Source organism: Mauremys mutica, chromosome 2, assembly GCF_020497125.1.
Source record: "Mauremys mutica isolate MM-2020 ecotype Southern chromosome 2, ASM2049712v1, whole genome shotgun sequence".
NCBI classification, from domain to species: Eukaryota; Metazoa; Chordata; order Testudines; family Geoemydidae; genus Mauremys; species Mauremys mutica.
The window spans coordinates 299,595,780-299,616,580 of NC_059073.1; the positions used below are offsets into that span (position 1 = coordinate 299,595,780).

Consider the following 20,801-nt stretch of genomic DNA (forward strand, 5'->3'; position numbering starts at 1 on the left):
CCTGCTTTGGACAGAATGGTACCTGTTCCCTAAAGGTACTGTAGTCGCACTGGGACAGAGGGAAAAAACTAGAGACCAGGAGTGGTAATTGCAGGGAACTGATGATGACAATGCCTCTTATAGTTCCTCTTGCTTTTTTCTAAACCAACTAGTTCCATGGCCTGTTAGTCTCTCCTTATCTGGACTCCCCTGTTCTGTACAATATCCCAGATTGGTTCTGTTGCCCTTTTCCACTCCTTTCCTACCCTGCTCTGTCTTTCTGAGATATGGTGACCAAAAATGAACTTGGCGTTTAAGATGCAGAATGATTTATGATGTATTTTCTGCATTGTAGTCTCCTAATACTCAATTCCCTCCCCACTCTCCCCAGCGCGCGCTCTCGGCTTAGGAACCATTCAGATTTTAAAGGGTATGGTACCTTCCTGAAGTCTGTTTTATCATCATCATTAGTTAAGGCTTAGTGACTCCTGAGAGATGATGGAAGAGTGCCATGTTTAAGTACTTGCCTATAACTGACACATTAAAAATGCAAATGGGATGTGATTTGCCACTCATGGGTTCCCTGGAGCTGGCAAAAGCGGGAGTCCTTGATGTATGGTGCTCTTTTCACTAAAAACGCTAAAGGGACAAAAAGGTTTCTCATCACAGCGGGATTTGGGGATAAGGTTGCCCATGTGTCACCAGCCAGAAAGCACACTGTAAAACAAAAAAGGGTCCAGTCAGTTTCTCAGTTTTCACACACGGTCTCCTGTCAGTAAAAGCTGGTGTTCAGCCTGGAGCCTTCATCAGAGCTTTCTGAATTGGCACTGCCAGGTGAAGGCCGAAATGCTGTGTTTGGCAGGCAGTGCCATACCTGTGGAGGCCTAGCAGGGCGAGCACTGGACTGGGAGTTAGCGAGACCTGGGTTCTATTCCCAGAGCTTCTATTGGCCTGCTGTGGGCAAGCCACTCACCTTCTGTCCCTCAATTTACCCCTCTGTAAATTAGCAATAATGATGCAAACTTCCTTTGTAAAACCCTTTGAGATCTACTGATGAAAAGCCATATAAGAGCTATATATATATTTTTTTTTTCAGTATTGTGAGGGGAGTATATTTGAGGAATGTGTCCAAGACTATTTTTCTTTGGAAAAATCACTTCTCTGGTACTCTTTCCCCCACCCCCCCTTTCCATTTGTTTCTTTCTATTCTCTCTATTTCTCTTCCTATAAGGCCCTGCGGCAGGCCTTCCTGCTGCAGCTCTCCAGACTCTAGGGAGCTGATGTACTTGTCCTCACTCGTTTTGTACCCCAGACGCTGCTCCTGTAGGAGAAGGAAAACCTACCACACCAGTGAGGTCCCTCAAACGCAGGAGACAGGAATCCAGAGCTTCAAAATGTTGCTTTAAAAAAGTTCTCCCTACACCCAGGTTCTTTACAGACCCTGGGTGGGCTCAGCTTCTTTGCTCTCAACAGCCTCTATGTGCTAATTATCAACAGCTCCATACATGTGTCCAGCTGTCTCCTCATTTCAGCACTGGGAGGGGGTTCTTACAGTGTGTGAGCTCAGAGTATCTGAGCAAGATCTCTAGCTAAGCAGAAGTACCTGGGATGATTGTCAGGGGCAGGGGCCATGCAGATGGGGTGATGGCAAAAGGAGAGTTTGTTCCAGGCCTGTCATTTTAGAGGGCCCCCAATCTGAGTGGTGGTGTAAGCTGGCACAAAGGAGTTGCAGCACCTGGTTTGGCCTGAACACTTCTCTATTGTGATGGTGGGTGGCCAGGCCAAATATGAGAGAGTGGCAGGGTGACCCGGTGTGCAGGATTGCAACTCTTCTCAGGTTGGCCCAGTAGTCGCTCCGTCCCTAGCCAGGCCAAATTTGATTGATTTGAGTGATTGGTGCTGTGACCTCCCCCTCATTCCAGGTTGCAACTCCTGGAACCAGTCCCAGCTCCACAGCCCCCTACCCTGCCAGGACATGAGCCACCACCGTGGGGAGACCTTTCTAACACACACCCCTTCCTTGGCCTTCACTCAGTGGGGAGTGGAGGGGAGCACCTCCATAACTTTTGTGAGGCTCTGTCTGCAGCCTAGAAAGGAGCCATGCAAAATGCAAACAGTTTTTGTTCCTCCTGAGTACAGTAGACGGTCTCCTTAGAGATGTGTTGAGCTTCAGCCCGATAACTCGGGTAGCTGGTGAATAGCCCTCCCTGCCAGCTCTCATTAGAAATACAATGTAAGCCCTTTCTTGTCCTTGGCAGCCTCTTAAGAGAGAGAGAGAGAGAGAGAGAGAGAGTGTGTGTGTGTAGGGGGGGAACTCATTTATTTTAAATATGTTTTGTTTTAAAAGGCTGCAGTTGTACACATCTTATTTTCACTCTAAGGGTGAGGCCCAAATGCCTTCGGAAATAGATATTATTGTGCTATCTGTAGATGGTTTGTGAAGACAGATGTCTTAGTGCTGGCTCTCTTCCAGCTACAATTAACCCATGGAAGAGACCGATTCTAAACACATTTAGTAAATGAGCCGTGACTAAGAGGAGTAGAGGCTGCAGTGGGTCAGGCTGGGTCTATACTTGGAAGCTAGATATTCAAGCAACATTCACTTGCTGCAGGAAGCTGTGCTTGTGGCTTAGTTCTGCATTGATTCAGAAGGAGGAGTACCTTCTGCGAACATCCCAGCATAGTGCTAGGGCACTGGTTCCCAGACATTAACAACCTGTGAACCCCTTTCACTAAAATGTCAAGTCTCATGAACCCCCTCCTAAAAATGAATATTTCCAGGGATTTTCTCCTTTACTTGAGTATAAATTATAAAAGCAGTGATCTTGGAAATATGTCATAAAACAAATTTTATGATTATTACACATTATCATTACAGTATTTTTATTACATTATGAAAACAGCAACACTCTTCCAAGATCTCACTTTCGTAGCTTGTATCACTTTGAATACACCTATATAAGACAAGGCGCCTATGTTTCTTCAAGGAGTATCAGATATGAAACAGCATGAAGGTATTTAAGAAGCCAACTCAAAGAGTTCCTCCTACACAGGCATTCAGGTCTTGAGCAGTCCAGGCAAACAACGCACGTTACAACAAAGCCTAAACTTGTTCTTCATAATAATTTTAAAAACAATACTAGCTGCCTATTTAATTTTAAAAACAGCAAAAAATATCCACCTCCCTTTCCATTCTTATAAGGAGTCTTGAAGTTTAAATCTCCTCAGTGTGATAGATATGCTTGCTTTGATCTGCTTAGCTCTTGGAAATCCAGGGGCTCTGGCCCTGTGCTGCCCAGGATCCCCAGGGACAGCTCTGTCTGCCATTCAGGATTTTTTTTCTGTAACATTTTGCGAACCCCCAGGGGTTAATGAACCCCAGTTTGGGAACCACTGTACTAGGTGATACTGTGATGCTGGTGAAGGATGTTTTTAGGGAGAAATGTAAAATTGGAGGGCCTGTCTCTGAGAATTCTTTAAAGATGCGGTGGTACTTCCTGTTAGAGTTGGGGGGTTAACTCTTCTGTCCTGGCAAAATTCGAGCTTGGGTAACTTTATTCTGCCTACCTGAAATTCCCCTGCATTTCCAGTTCAGTATGGCTTTCTTTTTCTGGTCTAAAGTACATTGTAATGGTGCTTCGTGGTGGTATGCAACTGCTGTGTTCCACCCCAGAAGTGACATTGTTTGGCTTACCTTTAAATTTTGGTTCTGTGATGGAAGAGAAACTCTTCAGTAATTCTTTATAGTTATTGATAGTAAATATTGTAAAAGGTGTGAATAGGGTGGGGAGATATAAACTTCTGAAATTAAGTCCTAGTTAATGTGGGGCTCCCCCAGAAAGAAGTAGAACATTTGTTTTGCCCTCTTTGCTTAGCATCTTAATTAGGATTAAGGCAGCACACAGAAGCATTGAGCACGAGTGCCCTTTAACAGCTTTCCATCACTGCACTGTGCTACAGGCACCGATCCTCCAAGTCTTTACTCTTGCAGACAATCCCATGGACTCCACTGGTTCTACCCAGGTAAGTGTTTCAGGATCAGGCCCTTATATAGTACGCAGTGGCTCCCAAGCAGCCTGTAAGATCCCCTGCTTATGGTCAAGCATTTTCTCAGGCACTCCATGGAGGATGCCCTGTAATTCATCTCTAACTCCTTCCCAAAGGCATAACAGCATTCCCTCCAAAGAGGAGAAGCACCTGCATTGAGCCAGCACTAAAATATGGCAATATGGTTTATACACTCTGTTCAGAAGGGCATGGTTCCCCCTGGCCTTCCCATCACGCATTCATTTGAACAAAGCTTTGTACTCTTTCTCCCTCCCTCCCTCTCTCCCTCTGAGGTGATACTGGGGTATCTGTGACTCTCCACTTGTAAAAGCATAACCAGTTAAATCCATTGATTAACATAACTTGGGTGGGGGGCTTTGCTGAAATGCTTTGTGTGGCTATTGTAAGTACACGTGGAAATATTGTCTAGTAGTGGTTAAAGTATGAGCTAGCGATGGGAGCGCTGCCAAATCATTCCCAGCCCTGTTTCAGGCTTGCTCGGTGAGCCTGGGAAAGCTGCTTAACCTCTGCTTTTGTTTCCTAATCTGTAAAAGTAGTCTTATTAAATCAATAAGAATTTTGCTTGAGTAAGGACTGGGATTTGGCCCACTTGGTCTTGAATTTCAGCTCTTACTGCTTTGCATTATTTTTTTTATCAGATAAACCATCATGTTTAACATGTAGTACTGTATATGGTCCACCTGGAAATCCTGTGCACCATTTCTAAATGTTCCTAAGACAAGCTGTCAGATGAGCCTCCTCATGAGCATTGTTCAGTGGAAAGGACGGTGCTTCTGAACTCCTCTGATTGAATTATCTGTATAATCTATGAGGTTTGAACAACACCAAAGCAAATACATGTGGTCCCAAACACTGGCATTCTGCCAAGATGCTGGTCTAAAGATTCAGTATTTGTAGCTTTATTCAGATCTGCCTGCCAGCTAGAAGTCAATTGCAATCTGTAGGGCACTGCAAACCGTGCTATTGTCAAGACATTGCTAACAGCTAACCTTTCACTGATAAGTAATCGTGTTTCACAACAGTAATGTACATTGTTTATGTTCAGCAGTTGAAGCATACTTCCTTAGTGCTGTATACTATGGTGCCTGTGTCCTATCTCTGAATGCTAATCATCCCAGAAAGAGAGAGAATTATAATACCCCAGTCTGTGTTTAAATGCCAGTGGCTCATTCTTATCCCATGCTCTCTTCATCACCACAATAGTGCACATTGGTTTATTAAAAAACACTCTACTTTGTTGTTCTGAGACTTGAGGGCACCAAATCTTTTTATGGCACTAAATCTTTTGATGTCCCCAAGGCACTACTGTGAGATCTTTCTATTTTTAATTCAAACTGTTCTTGTTTTCAGAATTCTGCTCAGGTAAGTTTCTTGTCCTGAAATGTATTTGGCTTATATTGTGTAAGATTCATCCTCAAACAATTTGGTTCATTTATTTATTTATTATTGATTATTTGCATTATGGTAGCACTCACAGGTTTCAACTAAGATCAGAGACCCATTGTGCTAGGCTCCTTATATGCACTTGACGTAAGAGACAGTTAATGCCCCAAAGAAAGAATTTTGTCCTCTTTTCTTTTATAAAATTACCCTTGTTGCCTGATCTTCCACCTATGTGGCCACTAGTAACTGGCAGAAAGGATCTAATGCTAAATCAGTATAGAAAAATTCTACTTGTCTATCCACCCAGGTGAGAAATATCTCTTCCCCCCCCCCCCACCACCTCCATGGGTAAGTAGTATGTTAGGTTTTTCATTATTACTATCAATCATACCAAAGGTTGGTGACTAGAGTTGTGGGATGATTTTTCTAAGGTACTGAGCATCTGCAGCTCCTCTCAGAAAATCATGACTGTATTGCAAGGCTGCATTAAAAGATGTATCCTAATTTATACATGCATATCTTGAAATCAGAAGGAACAGCCTTCCTCTACCGTCATGGCTCTTCATTTACTTTCAGATTTCCTCTCTTTTTTTTTTCTTTTTGTGAGTGTAGCCTGTTTAAAAATGTGTGCGCTGCAGTATTAGAGCATAACACCAAATGATTGCCATAGGTGAGACATTCTTACACATCATGACCAGTAGAGGGCAGTGGTACATACACTATCTTCCCACAATGAATGCATGTATTTTATTAGAACTGGTAGGAAATCAGCTTTTTTTTTTTTTTTTTAGTTGAAAAATTTCTGCTATCTTTCATCAGAAAACTGACATATTTCCTGACCAACACTAATACATTAAAGGATAAATACATTAAAGATTGTGAAGTGTTTTGAGATTTATTAATGAAAAGCAAAATATAAGATCCAGATATTTATTTTATTAGATACCTGCATGATTCACGCAGTTAAATAATCTTAAGGTGCAGTGTCTATAAAAGATACAATTTAGTAAAAATGCAAACATGTTTTGTTGTAGCATCTTTTACTGGAATATCCTCGTTTGTAGCCCTCAGAAGTAAGATTTCCATTCTCTTTTTTGGGAACTCTGCTTCCCCCACTCCCAAAAAAGATGTGTTCAAGCAATATGATCAGTGTATTTTTTTTTCTGTCCAATATTTTAATATAAACATCCCAAGAGCTACAACATGTCTGTGTCTGTATTGCTGTATTAGTGCAATCTCCTTTCCCTTTTATATTCAGGTAGCATTTACATTGTTTATGAAGTTTATGTGCTCCATTTACTGTATAAAATGTTTTATTATAAAAACAGTTGCTCTCTGACTGGATGTTTATGGCCCCATGTATATACTTTATGAATCAGTTATATAGCCCTTCATATATTGGAGAACATAAACATCTACTTAGACAGAGAATTATTTACTACACATACCATAAAAATAACCTCTCATCTGTGAAGCGCTCCTTAATTAGAACAATGGCGTGTTTGTGTAAAGGTATTAATAAACAGCATTGCTTTGTGGGGAAAACATGCCTATTTAGCATGCTTCAGAAGCAGTCATTCCCCAATAAAATGTGCTAATAGCCTACTCAGCCCTACTGCATTTTAATTAAGGTCTAGCTATCACTTACTTCGTTGCACTTTCAGCATACCTGATCTTTGGCGCTTCCTTATTTTTCACCAACCTACAGACAGGCCAGATGGTGGAGCTGTCTAGCCAAATCTATATCTTTTTCCTTTTTAGCTCAGCTCAGTTGCTTTCCACCCACCCCTGCTATCTGCCTGAAGAGATCTAATTTAACATTGGCATCTTCTTTGAGCACTGTTCTGTTGATACATAGCTCCTTTGAAAAACCTACTCTAACCGTTACTCCTTCTGGGGCTGTTTCAAGCCTCCAAAAGTTGTCACGGTTTGTAACCCCTGTATCCTGCAGCTATTTCCTAGTAAGTTCCCCCTTCTCCCCCTCCCATACCAAAATATATAACTATTACAGGCCCAGTCCAAGTCTTTCCAATAATCTCGCTCTCAAGCCCTATAATTGACTTTCAGATGTGTATTGAATTCCAGCCTGCTATGCTTACCACTCATTTCCTAGGGAAAGCATTTCATTATTAATAATAATTCATATTATGATAATGCATAAGGCCCCAAACAGGGATTGAGGTCCCATTGTGCCAGGCCCTTACAAACATATACTGAAAAGAGTTTGCAAGCGAGGTCACACTTGCTGCTGCTTGACTGGATGAAAAGTGACTCTTTCTCTTCGTTCCTAGTGATTACCTTTTTAACCTGTAGTTCTTAATACCTAAATCTCTTGCCTTCCTGTCATCCATAATCAATTTCCCCTTGCTAACCCCATCCTTCAATTCAGGGGTGGCTCTAGCAATTTCGCCGCCCCAAGCATGGCGGCACGCCACGGGGGGCGCTCTGGTGGTCGCCGGTCCCGCGGCTCCGGTGGACCTCCTGCAGACGTGTGTGCTGGGGCCTGGAGCCGGCCCTGCTTCAATTGTTCCTTTTCAATTTCCCCACAGGACCTCAGCATTAGGGCTTTTGTCATCATGACACCTTTATTTTCAGTAATTTCTGAGGTCTCTCATCTACTGGCTTGTATTTAACGCTGTAAAGCATCTAGGGTTACAGCTTGTATACAAGTAAAATATAAACTGTTCTATAAAAATAGAAAAATAATTCTCTAGGGCCCCTTGAATGTAATAATAAAGAGATTTCTGTCTCCATTAAGCACAGAGGCTTTAGGCCACTCCCCACAGTTTGGAAACAATCGCCTCTTGCCAGGAGCCAGGGGATCTAAAGCTGATGGGTTCTGCTCAGCCCACTCAGGCCCCTGACTCTGCACTGTGGGAGCTGGGGTGTTGGCTGGCTGCCCAGCAGCCCTCCCTGCCCTGCTCTCTGAGCCAGGTCACCTCTGCAGGGCAGGGCACCCCTCAGGCAGGGTGGGTGGCACAGCTCTGAACTGCGACCCTGATGTGCTCTTGCCTTTTCCGTGAGGCACTTGTTGCCCCTGCGGAACAGCAGCAGAGCCATGAGCACCAGGGCAGTGGCAAGTGAGCGCCTTGGGAGCATCTCTGCCAGGCTCTGCAGGCAGAGGTCAGCTCCAGGGAGCCTCACCAGTTGGTGAGGGGCTTCTTCAGGGAAGAGGCAAGAGCGTGTCGGAGCGCAATTCAGAGCTGTGCCATGCGCCCTGCTTGAGGAGCGCCCGACCATGCAGAGGCGGCCTGGTTCAGGGAGCAGGGTAGGGAAGGCTGCCGGGCAGCCAGCCAGCACTCCAGCTCCCACAGCGCAGAGAGCCAGGGGCATGTGTGTGATATATATTACATACGCACACACACACTTTCATAAATAAAGATCTATATGTGTGTATGAAATTAAACACATTTGAGCCCAAGAAGGGATTGAGGGAGAGAGTTTAAATGAGCTAAAGAAAGAAGAGTATTTTTTCCTTTTCTTCTTCTCTGACTGATCATTTACTTCCCCAATTTGTATTTGTCCACTCGCACAAAATAATTTTTCCAGAAGTTTCTGAAATTTGTCAGATCATTGTTCAGGTGCTAGATCAGCACCTCAAAAGAAGCAGTTTCTTCCATGTACTGGACCCAAACTCTTATTTTGGCGGAGTCAGATCATGCTACCTACAACAACCTCTCTGCATGAGACCTAATGCAATCCATTTTTTTGGCTGAACGTGGCATATCATCTTATGGGAAATCTTGGCTACATGTGATGCATAATGTGACTGCACACAGTAGACAGCACAAAGGTTTTAGAGGAAACCTTCACCACCATTTCATCTTATTCTAATTGGCAGAAAGAAGAGTAGGGAGAAAGTTGGTTCGTGAGACTGAAAACTAATGGGGGTCAGAGGGGATCTGTAAACAAATAAAACCCTACAGATAGTAGGGCATTATAGGGCACAGGGCTGGGTTGACATGTTATATTTACAGTACATCTGTTTGATTTAAATATCTCAGACCACATTATTGGAAGAGGCTGAATAGCAGAGATTAGAGTGTGATCTAGAAAGACTTGAGTCACGTGGCTCTGCCTTTTGACTAACAAATAGCGAATGTTGTTAAATACATACAAATGTGGAATAACGAGTCGGGGCCTATAGATGAAAACAGGGACAAAAAAAAAGTGGACATAGTTAGAGAGAATTCCCTGAAGCTTTCAGTCCAGAGACCAGCCAGCGTTGCAGGATGCTCTGCCAGGGGAATGCAGCGTGTGAATCAAAGCCAGGGATGCTAGCACTCTTTCAAGCACTGTTTCAACCACCCATTGACCGCTCTTTCTCATGCCAGTCACTACTCAGAAGGAATAGAGTTGCTCTGAAGGGACAGAGTCTAGAAATTCAGTGAAGTTGACTGTGAAGGTCTAAGTTTGACCTGCATCAGTGGTAGCAGAGCATAGGACTCCACTTGATTTATTGTCATCCACAGGACAAATACGGTGCCAGCAACATTGGAGTCTCTCTTGTGCATGCCCTCATATATTCTATCTGTGTCTCTCGCTCGAGTACATTTATTTACTCCTCCTCCTCCTCCTCCTGATCTTCCACTTACACTGCCAGCAGTGAGTTCCATTTTACTGGGGCAGTTTCTGACCCAGGCAGAAATACATTTTTCTTTTAATAAGCAACGCAGCCCATCTCTCTCTCCCGCCGAAAAGCGGCATGTCGCTCTCTAGAATGTGATAGCATGTTCATCCCAATGCAGATTCAGCTGAACCAGGCTAGTCTCAAGCTCAAAGTTTTTGTGGCCGGCTAACTCACCGTGGGGAAATCTTGATAAGGAAAGGAAGTGGCCTGGACACCAGGGACTTGATTTAAAGCCCACTGAAGTAAATGGAGAATTTTTTTTTCTGTTTTCTAAGGTTCAGGCAAATTCCTTCCCCTGGCACTTTTCTCTGAGCGCTGGAAATAGGACGTATTAAGAGAAGGCTTGAACCCCTGAGTGTTCAGCCCAGTTCTGCAGACCTGAGTGGTTTAGAGGAGCACTTCAGCTAAGGTTTGAATAACCATCCCAATGTCTGAGTGCTTATCTGAGTCAGGCCACTAACCCTTTTAATAAGAGCAGTTACAAAGCATTTCATCATTTTCAAAGCACCTGATTCACATTAACTAATTAATCTTTTGAGGTTTGCCCATCACTAACTGATCAATATCTTTAGCTCAGAGCCTCAAGGCTGTATGGGATGCATTAGCTGTTCAGTGACTGCAGCAAATGCAAGCAGTCTCTTAATCTGATTCCAAACTGGGCCATTTATTTTATCTCCCCATTTGGAAAGGCCTTTTAAAAATAACCAAGTTTTTTGAACAAAAAATAATTTATTTTTAAATCTACTTGCCATTTATGCAAATGCCACTTGGAGGTTAAACAACAAATAATTAGACACTTCTGCAGAGTTTGGATTAGTCCCCATTTTTATATTCTTAGTGATAGCAATAAATGCTTGACTAAGAGTCCAACACTGATTTCTTCCCCCTGCCTTGTTGAAAAAGCAAATCCATCCCAAGCCTCCCCTGAAGCTCACTCTATGCAGAAAAAAAGCTCAGTGGTGTGTGACTAGATAGCTCCCACTGCATCTCACTTTCCCAACCAATTAGGAAAACTTTCAGCATTTGAATTTTGCATGTTCACTTTTGCCAACAGCTCACAATGCTGAATTCAGAAAGGACTTTGGAAAAACAAACAAACATCAAAATTTGTTGGCATTTTTCTCCTCCTTGTCCCTTGCTTCCAGCCTTCCTTTAATCTGTCTACTGAACTACCAAACCTCTGGGTGCAGTGGGATGGGGGTTGCACTGCAGAAAATGCTTGTTTCCTAGCTGAACTAGGGTGACCACTCACATTCCAAGGAAATAAAAGGGCAACTGTGTGACAGGTATGAGGACAAGGTTGATTTTTCAAGGGACATTTGTCTGTGTGATTTTTATTTATGGTAAAAACTGCACATAGTGAGAATTCAAACACTTAGTAGCATCTAGTGTACTTTGCTGAAATATGGGACAAAGTGAATTCTCTGATCATTAACATGGGATATTAGGCTCAAAATAAAGGATTTTGTTTAAATATGGATGAGATGCACATTAACGTGTGTGTGCGCTCACACGCATACAATCGATATTACATTTGTGATTGGTGCTGTGATATGAAGACCCCACTTCTCCAAAGCAGACAAGCATAATGGGAGAATAAGTGGGAGGTTACTTCTATGCCATATTTTGGAATTGCTTTGGAGGAAAGGTCTCAGTCCTGTGGTGAGGACTAAACAGTCTCCTTTGATGGTCAGAAATGACACGATTTTAATTTTCAAGTTATTTTATGCTTTGCAAGAAGGGAGACATAAGTATTGCACACCTTTAAACATTGACAGTGTGGCGTCTGCTAGCCTATGGTAACCTAAAACACTTATTCAAAACAGTGAACCAAATTCATCTCTCGCCATCCCGTCCTCAAACTTTCAATCTTCCTTATACGTCAAAGGGGGCTTCTACTAAAGGGGGATTGAGACATTAATCCATCTTTTTCCCTTTGTGGGTTGCCTGTATTGAGAGTTGATAATACCCAAGAGGAGCTCAGGTTTTGGACTGAAAATCAGGCTAACAAATCACCCCTAAAACATCCTAATTCAGATTAGGTGGGCTGATTGCATGTCTGCTAAATACACCTTGAAAAATGTGACCGATTCCTTCTGTGGACTTTGGTGGAAACAGGATTAGGTCCATAAGGTTCAGAATTCAGTTTTGTTTTGTTCTTAACTGGGGCATATGTGAGAGTTTTAGATGCATTTAGATATTTATGATTGAGCATTTTTTCTTCTGACTAAAGAGCACAATGGCAACTGCAACAGGCATTTTCTTTTGGCTCTATTCTGCACTTAGCTAATTGGGTATCTCTGCAGACTTTGTGCAGTAGGAAAGGCTCACCATGCTGCTTTGCGATTGGTGGTGTTGTGACAATGGGGCGAGAGAAGATTTTTCATCAACACTGTATCAGAGCAACTTGCTTCAAAAAGCACCGAGCGAGTTAGATACGATTTTCAGCAAGCAGCCTCCCAATTCCTAGGGAAAGACACAGTGCTGTTGGGAGACTGTAATCTGTCCACCATCACGATGTATTTGGGGATGGCAAAACTTACTCACTTGCTTTTTGCTACTCTTTGCCTTAGATAATCAGCATTTCTGAAAAATAATGGATTTGTTATTCCATCAGGAGACTGCCCCTGCCCATGGAGCAAGACTGCCAGAAGATGCTCCCCAAGGCACTCGCTTGCCACTGCACTAGTGGTCCTGGCTCTGCTGCTGTTCCTTGGACTAGAGGCGATACATGGGGTGGTCACCTGCCTCCCCACTATCAAGAGTTACTCGTCATCTCTGGGCTGAGGAGCAGTAGCAGAGCCAGGACGAGGGGGTGCAGTTGGACGCCTTTAAGCCTGAGCCTCTCTGCTGATTCAAGTGTAAAACTTGCAGCAAGAAATTGAGGATTCTATTGTTACTCAGAAACATGGGTTTACTTTCTACAGGATTTAAACAACAATGCACAGAGCGCCCTCTTTGCACAGCTAAACTGCCTGAATCACAGGCTGGGATGGGATTCTGTAAGCCCAGTGGCAGCACAGCAAGCATGCAAGTAGATGATGATGACCCAGAAAGGTCTGATATATCAACCACCAAATCTGGGGAACTCCTAGCTTCTAGTTCTGGTGGATCATGGTCTAGCTGACCCCGAAATGGCCAAGGGCATTTTGAAACAGGCCAGGACACTTCCAGTCTCCCAAACATCTTGGGCTAGCCCACCTCTGCTTTTCCTCCACGTGAGACGTGAACCTGCCCATTTGCAGTTGCAAATTGCAAGCACAGAGTGTGACGAGACTGTGAAAGAGGAGCAGACAGGGAACGGTGGTGGTGGGAAATAGGGTGTAAATTGAGCAGAGAGCTGGAAGGGCGAAAACCAAAAGGAGTAGAGGGTGGAGCAGGGAGAGGAGGGGTCAGGGCCGCCCGGGGGGGGGCAAGTGGGGCAATTTGCCCCGGGCCCAGCAGGGGCCCCCACAAGAGTTTTCCGGGGCCCCTGGAGCAGGGTCCTTCACTTGCTCCGGGGGCCTCGGAAAACTCTCGCGGGCCCCGGGCCCCCGGAGCGTCTTCGCTCCCGGTCTTCGCTGGCCGGAGGTCCTTCCTCTCCAGGATAGAAGGACCCCCCCGCCGCCAAATTACCGCCGAAGTGGGACCTTCGGCGGTAATTCAGGGGGGGGGGGCCTTCCGTTCCGGGACCCGCCGCCGAAGTGCCCCAAAGACCCGCGGCGGGGGCTGCACTTTGGCGGCGGGTCCCACTTCGGCGGTAATTTGGCGGCGGGGGGTCCCCGCCGTGGGTCTTTGGGGCACTTTGGCGGTGGGTCCCGGAATGGAAGGACCCCCCCGCCGCCGACTTACCGCCGAAGCGGGGCCCCCCACCGCCCAAGACCCCGGGCCCCCGGAATCCTCTGGGCGGCCTTGGGAGGGGTAGGGGGTGGAAGATGGGGAGAAATTGTACTGGATGAAATACTGTACACATGACACCCTCTTGCACCAATCTGACTTTTGCAAGATTCTTCTTTCCCTACCATGGACTTCTCTATAGTTAGAAAGACATTGTTCTTTTTTTGTTTCAGAACTGAACCGCTCTGGGGGAGGGGAATTTTGATTTAAATAACTAGGGGAGAAGTTAAAACTCCTACTAGGTCTACAAAATGAAAGTCTTTCAAGAGACTAGCAAATATCAGACACCAAAAGATGTACCCACAATGCAGGTGATATTGGCCCTGGGGATAGGTACCATCCACACAAGAATTATCAATACTGTCACTGCCTCATATGTGCTACCTGATTAATTAAATAAAGCTGTTTGGAGACAGGGCCAACATTCAATGATCAGTGTGCAATAATTTCTTAAGACTAGAATTGTTTGAATAACAAAGAATTGTTTGAATGCCTGATATAATGGTAATAAACAATACACCTATAGCCAAACAAAACTACATGAGATGTTTTAATGCAGCTGCCCCCTGCCCATTCCAGGGTACGGTCCCGGCTGGTAAGCTCCGGGTTTTGATTGTCTATGGTGAGATGCCCTTAAACTAGGCCTCGGCGGTCGTGTTATCGTCACGCAAGGCGGTGGTGCCAGCATTTCTCCTCGCCCAGAACTGGTGAGGTTGCTGTTTCTTGCCGTACTTCCTTCTTTCCCTGCAGGGCTGTTTCTTCTGGTAGAGTCTGATTTGTTCTCTTGTACCAGGAAAAAATAAATTAAAAACACAAGCCAAGGTGCTTAAAATTATTTCATTTAAAGCAAACACTCCTTCCTCACCTCCCTCCATCGTTGCTCCTGCCATCACCCTATTTATACACAATAAACCTATCTGTATGCACTTGTGATCCTGTAGAGGTCTACGCTGAGAAACCAAAAGTACAGATGTTAGCACCTGTATTCTGGCCAAGATCCAGTTTAGGTACCTACTGCCTGTCTGCCTAAGTTCCCTTTGCAGTTTTATTTTGACAGTTATAAGAGGCAATAGTTCCAGTGTCCTTACTTCATCATAAATAATACACCTCTACCTTTGTGCTTATTATGCATTTGTAATATTGTTTTTTATTATATATTTTCATTAAAATCCACAATGTGCAAGGTACTTTCCTAACCTAAATAAAGGCGCAATCCCTAATCTAAGGAAGGATGTATCACAAACTGATTGAGAAATTTCAAATTCAGTAGGATGGATGGGGGGAAGATCCAAGAGATGCTAATGTGTTTAACTATAACCACCAGCTGAAATTAAAATGATCAATAGCATCAACCTTCTTTAAGCACTGTCGCTCCATTCAGTTTCATCAAGAGTTACTCAGCTTGGCATAGCTGGTGTAGCTATTCCTACACATGCCAAAATTTTTAGCAGTTTTAAAAAATATGTTTCCACTTCAAATTCTTGATATTCCCTAGCCCAGAATTCACTGTTGTTGTCTCCCCACTCCCTCCCCCCCCGAATATTCTCAAGGCAATTTCACATGACACGATAAATAGAGATTGGGCCTGAATCAAAACCCTCGATCCAAACTCTCAAAAATATTGGGCAACTTCAGATCAAAGCGTTGTGATTTGGGGCCCAACCTCTGTATTAAGACTCATTTGTACTTCTCCAGAATGAGCTGTGTTATGGCATGTGTAGGAATAGCTAGCTGTATGCATAGACTTAAGGAAGGCTTAGCTTGCTCTGCTGGCACACCTCCAGGCAGTATGATGGAGATATGCTCTAATTCAATGACTTCCTATGGTCTGTGTTATACAGGAGGTCAGACTACATGGTCACAGTGGTCCCTTCTGGCCTCACAATCTGTGTGTTAAGTCCTCAATAAGTAATATTGCATTCAATGATTCTATTCCATAGAAGTAACTATTTTTGCCAACAACCCACATTTAGAAACATTTCTCACCCATCCAGATTTGATTCCTAATTCTGCTTTTACTCCCCAGTCTGAGACGAGCTGGGATTGCTGTGGAGTCAACAAACTGCCACCCAGTGGAAACATCTTGTATCAGTAGCATCTCAATAATAATTTCCCTTTGGGAAGCTGTGTAGAAAGGATTCCTTTCCAGTTCTCCCCAGGCCCTGGGCTAAGGTGAGGGATTCCAAGACCTTGCCTAAGGCTTTCTCTACACTACTACTTTTGTCGGGAAAACTTGTGTTGGTCATGGGTGTGAAAAAACTCACCCCGGCCAACATAAGTTTCACCGGCAAAAATGCTGGTGTGGACAGTGCTATGCTGGTAAGAGCCTCTCCTGCTGACATAGCTACCACCACTTGTAGGGGGTGGTTTAATTATGCTGATAGGAGAGTTCTCTCCCGCTGGCATAGAGTGGCTACATGGGAGACCTTTCAGCGGCACAGCTGTGCTGCTGTAAGGTCCATAGTGTAGACATAGCCTAAGGTTGCACAGGATGTGCCCATTAAAAATATACTTCTTTCTTCCCCCAGTATTGCAGGGAAACTTAGTCAGACAAAATCTGCCCTTAGTTATGCTCATCCAAGCCCCTTGCACTAGTGTGTCTGAGGACAGAATTCAGAATTTCTTTATGTTCACAGCCATTCCAAGGTAAAAATTGTGACTGCTGGCAATTTCCAGCAACATCCGGGACAAACCTCATTGAATTAAGTTTAAGTATTTTAGGAGTCCATTGTATTAAAAGTTACATTTTTATGTGGCGTTGTAGGGTTGTATGAGACTGACTAATGTAAACCTTGGGGAAATGCTAGGGACAATATGTGTGAAGTGGATTTCCTAGGAACTATTGGGGAGGAGGGGATTGCAGCCTCCCACCAGCAGGAGCGTCGACAGCCTTTTTGGCGCCCCAGGTGGCGGAAGGTCCTGCCCCCGAAATACCGCTGACGACCGCGGCAGCCAGATGTTTGGCCGCTGCGGTCGCCGCCCTCCAAATGTCAGCATCCTAGGTGACTGCCTAGGTCACCTAATGGGTTGCGCCGGCCCTGCCCACCAACTATCTCAGCCTTTGCAGCTTTACTCCCAGGCATGACATTTTGTCTGCTGATCACTTGTTACAGGGGGACAGTTCAAAGATTCTTCAGGCCCCAACAGACTGAGGAAGGACTTTTGAATCAATAGCCTGAGTTTAAACTAACAGAGGGCCAGCCCCAATTTCTTGTAAGGTGGTTTTTGATGTTTTCTCTGTAACACACCTACCTCTGCAATGCTTCTACCTTGCTTAGAAAAAGCTGTGTGATAGTTACGCTATCAGTCTCTGAAGAGAAAGCAAGCAGGTCTGCTTAGGCAGTCTGTCTTTTACTGGGAATAACACAGTGCAGGCAGGGAACCGTTCAGCTTGGAAATACCTGGTCACAAGGGGAGAGAGATGCATGTCTCGCTTGAGAGCGGCAGAAGCCAGGGGAGCCTGAGAGTGAGTGTTCTTGCTGGACCACTGAGGGAAATATAGGTGCAGTTGCTCTGAACTGTGACAAAAATATCTCTAATATGTTTTACCTTCGGTTGGTTTGGGCTGACTCTCACTCTTTGCACCTGGAACCAGCAAGTCGTCTAAGTCTTGCATTGCAGAACTAGTAGTAGCTTTGTTGTTCCTCTTGTTTTTCTCCTCGTCACGTTGCTGCACAAATTAAAACTGTTAGATTTCATTTGCAGTTGGAGACGTGATTTGTGAAATAGTTGCTTGGTGTTATGCGTTTCCTGAGGGGGAGTTACCTATGTATGAAGAGTGACAACATTTGATGAGGTCTCTGTCTCTCTGAGTAGCAATGCCTTCTCTTTCATGGCCCCTTCTGTACTCATTCATGATCACTTGTCCCACTATGGAGTTGATTTGTGTAGCTTTAAGGAGCTCATGTGCTGCTAAAGGCCACATACAGTGTATCTAAGGTTTGGTCCATATCATATTTGAGAAATTATAGACACACATAGCTTGTATTAAGCCCTGGGCAGAGTTGAAGTTGACATTTAGCCTTAATTTCTGGAGGCTGCTGATTCCTGAGTGCTCATACTCTCACCCTTAATGTTACATCAATCCCTGGGGGTATTTCATGGAATGTACTTTATGTGGCATCAATTTTTATTCTTCTTCTGACTACGAGCCTGTGTTGTACCAGTAAAATGGCAGATACAGCCTCGTGCAGGGCTAGACTCTAATTCTGGATCTCAAGAGACCTGGGTTCTATTCCTAGCTCTGCTCCTGGCCCGCTGGGTGACCATGGGCAAGTCTCTTCACTGCTCTGTACTTCAGTTTGCCTTTCTGTAACATGGTGCTAAGGATACTGACCTCCTCTGTAAAGTGCTTGGAGAGCAACAGGTCAAAGGTGCTATATAACAGACCTAGGTGTCACTGTTCTTGTTAGCAAGTCTGTTTGCTTTGTAATTTTTATAAAGCCTACATTTTACGTTGGTAGCACTTTATCTACGCTGGCGAATCTTGACCTCCTTTTGGCATTCACTGTACGAACATTAATCACACTGAATTATTTGGGCATTGAGTTTATTATGTGGGTAATAATATGCAGTTCTGGGGAAATTTCATTGTAATTTTAGCATGAGTTAATATCCACTTATTAGGAAGCGTTACTGAACAGTATTGTAATGAGCTACTGAACACTGCCAAAGTGAAGTGCACAATAAAGAAAATTCACTTTTTTTTTTATTGTGCAGTTCCATAACATGGTTTAAAATGAAAAGCTATTTAAAAATAATACTCTAGGTCAAAAGGCAAGTGCCATGGTATTTTAGAAACATCCGTACTGGATAAATCACATACATACCATTTGCATTTTCTTCTTCAGTTCCGTGTTAGCATGCTGGTATGCTTCAGCCACAGCATTCAGATAGTAGATGGCTAGGCTACAAATATAAAAAGAAGATATTATACTGACAGGATAGGGAGGTAAGCAGAGAACTCCAGCTACTGCATGTGCATGCATCAAGGGATGTGCTCAGATGAAAAAAACACTGAAGATTGTTTTCAAAGGAGCTGAATTACATGAAGAACCTCCCAAATAAGCAATGCTGCATTGGGTTTGCTGCATTTGACGTGTTGCTTGCCAGTTTTGGAAAATATAAGAGTTGTGTTAGAACTGGGGTGCGGTCTGATGCAAAGCACAAGTAGCAGCAGGACCAATAGGGAACAGCTGCAGTATCTGAACTGGTAGAATGCTCATGGTCAAGTCACTGCTGTGTGTTTTGTGGTTGGGTGGGAGGGAGGAGGAGGCACTTACTAGATACTGTATCACTAGTTAAAAACCTTTAAAGTTATCCTTGGCTACAAACAGGATTTGGGGGGGCACAAAGGCTAACTCACTGGCAACACCCTAAGTCTCAAAAACCCTTCCTCCCTCTTCTACCTTCCACAAATGACCTTCAGTCTGTTTCCCCCCAACTCGCTCCATCATCCTTTCCCCAGCCACTGCACTCAGATGGGAGTTAAACTGGAGACTGTTATACAAATTGCCTCTTCCCCCAGGCAATAAAGGAAGTCTCTGTGTCGCAGACTGCGTGGGTTCCAAAAGCTGGCAGCTCTGTTTGCAAACTTATTGTGCAAAGTGATGGTGGGCCAGTGAAAACTTCAGTATCATCTTCCCAATGATCTCATGATAAAGACCAACCCCCAAAGGCTACATTTAAAGAGCCAAAGGAATCTCTGGTGTAGCTCTGCTAAGTTCAAGAGAGTCACACTAGGGATGAACATGGTCTGTTTTGAGCAGTCATTACTTTCACAGCAGCCCCCCTACACACTGTAATAGAGAACAACAGGGTGCTGATGTCTATTGTGGATATTTGTATGGCTTCTTTCACTGTCGTACCCGAGCACCTCACCGTCTTTAACACATTTTGACTCACAACATCCCTGTGAGCTAGGGCAGTGCTGTTATCCCCATTTTACAGATGGGGAATGGAGACACACAAAGGCTAAGTGACTTGCCCAAGGTCACCCACGAAGTCTGTGGCAAAGCAGGGAATTGAGCCAAGCTCTTCCAAGTTGAGGCTAGCCACTGAAGAGTCTTGCCTCTTCTACAAGGCACTGCTCCAGTCCACAGCCTGCAACCGAACTCTTACTAATAGGCACAGGTTGAGAAACCATGTAAACTAGAGCCAGTTTTGAGTGCAGTCATGGGCTTTGGGCTTGATTCTTTCTCTCACAAAGAGGACAAGCCCACCCCCAAAGATAAAATAAAATAAAGGTAGGAGCCACGCTAGAGGGAATCAGAAGCCAAAGGAATCAGAGGAGATGTACTGGCAGTGGCAGGCAGCCTTTCTCTCACAGAGAGATACATATTTAAAAACATGCTTAAGTGTCTGGGACTGTCTCATCCCCACTGCCGCCAGCCAGCCAGTAATATTTTGGTTGTCAAAAATGTCTCCTCCTGCTTTTGTAGAATGATTTTATTCCTTTAAAATCCAAACATCATCTGCTCAGTGACTCCAAACCATTCCTGGAAAAGCACCATCAATTTGCTGCTACTGCTTTAAAAAAAAAAATTCTAGTATATAACAAGTAATATTGGAACAGCAAAGCTTACTGACAGTTCATAGTTTGACTGCATAGCTATGGCTCAGATTCAGTGAGCTGGAAACCAAGTTAGAAGGCTTTTTGTAGGGTAGATTTAAAAAGAGTGAATCCAAACACTGCTAGACAGGGCAAGTCTGTCGAGGATGACTAGTTTATTTTGAAGCCTTTTTTTATATACTTCCTGGGTGGGTGAGGGAATAACGTGTACATAAAAGGTCTGTCTGGAAAGAACATACTGAAGTTTGCAGAGCTCTCTCCTATGTAATTAAGACAAACCTCCATCTACTCTAT

At 44.1% G+C, this 20,801-nt stretch overlaps 1 protein-coding gene across 1 annotated transcript in view; it reads right to left on the minus strand.

Moving 5' to 3' along the window:
• Positions 1-14,486: 14,486 nt before the first annotated feature.
• The window catches only part of LOC123364461 (transmembrane channel-like protein 2), a 54,744-nt gene continuing 48,429 nt past the window's right edge, over positions 14,487-20,801 (minus strand). The window contains exons 18-20 of the mRNA XM_045006625.1: positions 18,766-18,844; positions 17,486-17,606; positions 14,487-14,719 (exon numbers count right to left, since the gene is read on the minus strand). Of these exons, the coding sequence (XP_044862560.1) occupies positions 14,487-14,719; positions 17,486-17,606; positions 18,766-18,844 (433 nt within the window). The remainder of the gene's footprint in view (positions 14,720-17,485; positions 17,607-18,765; positions 18,845-20,801) is intronic.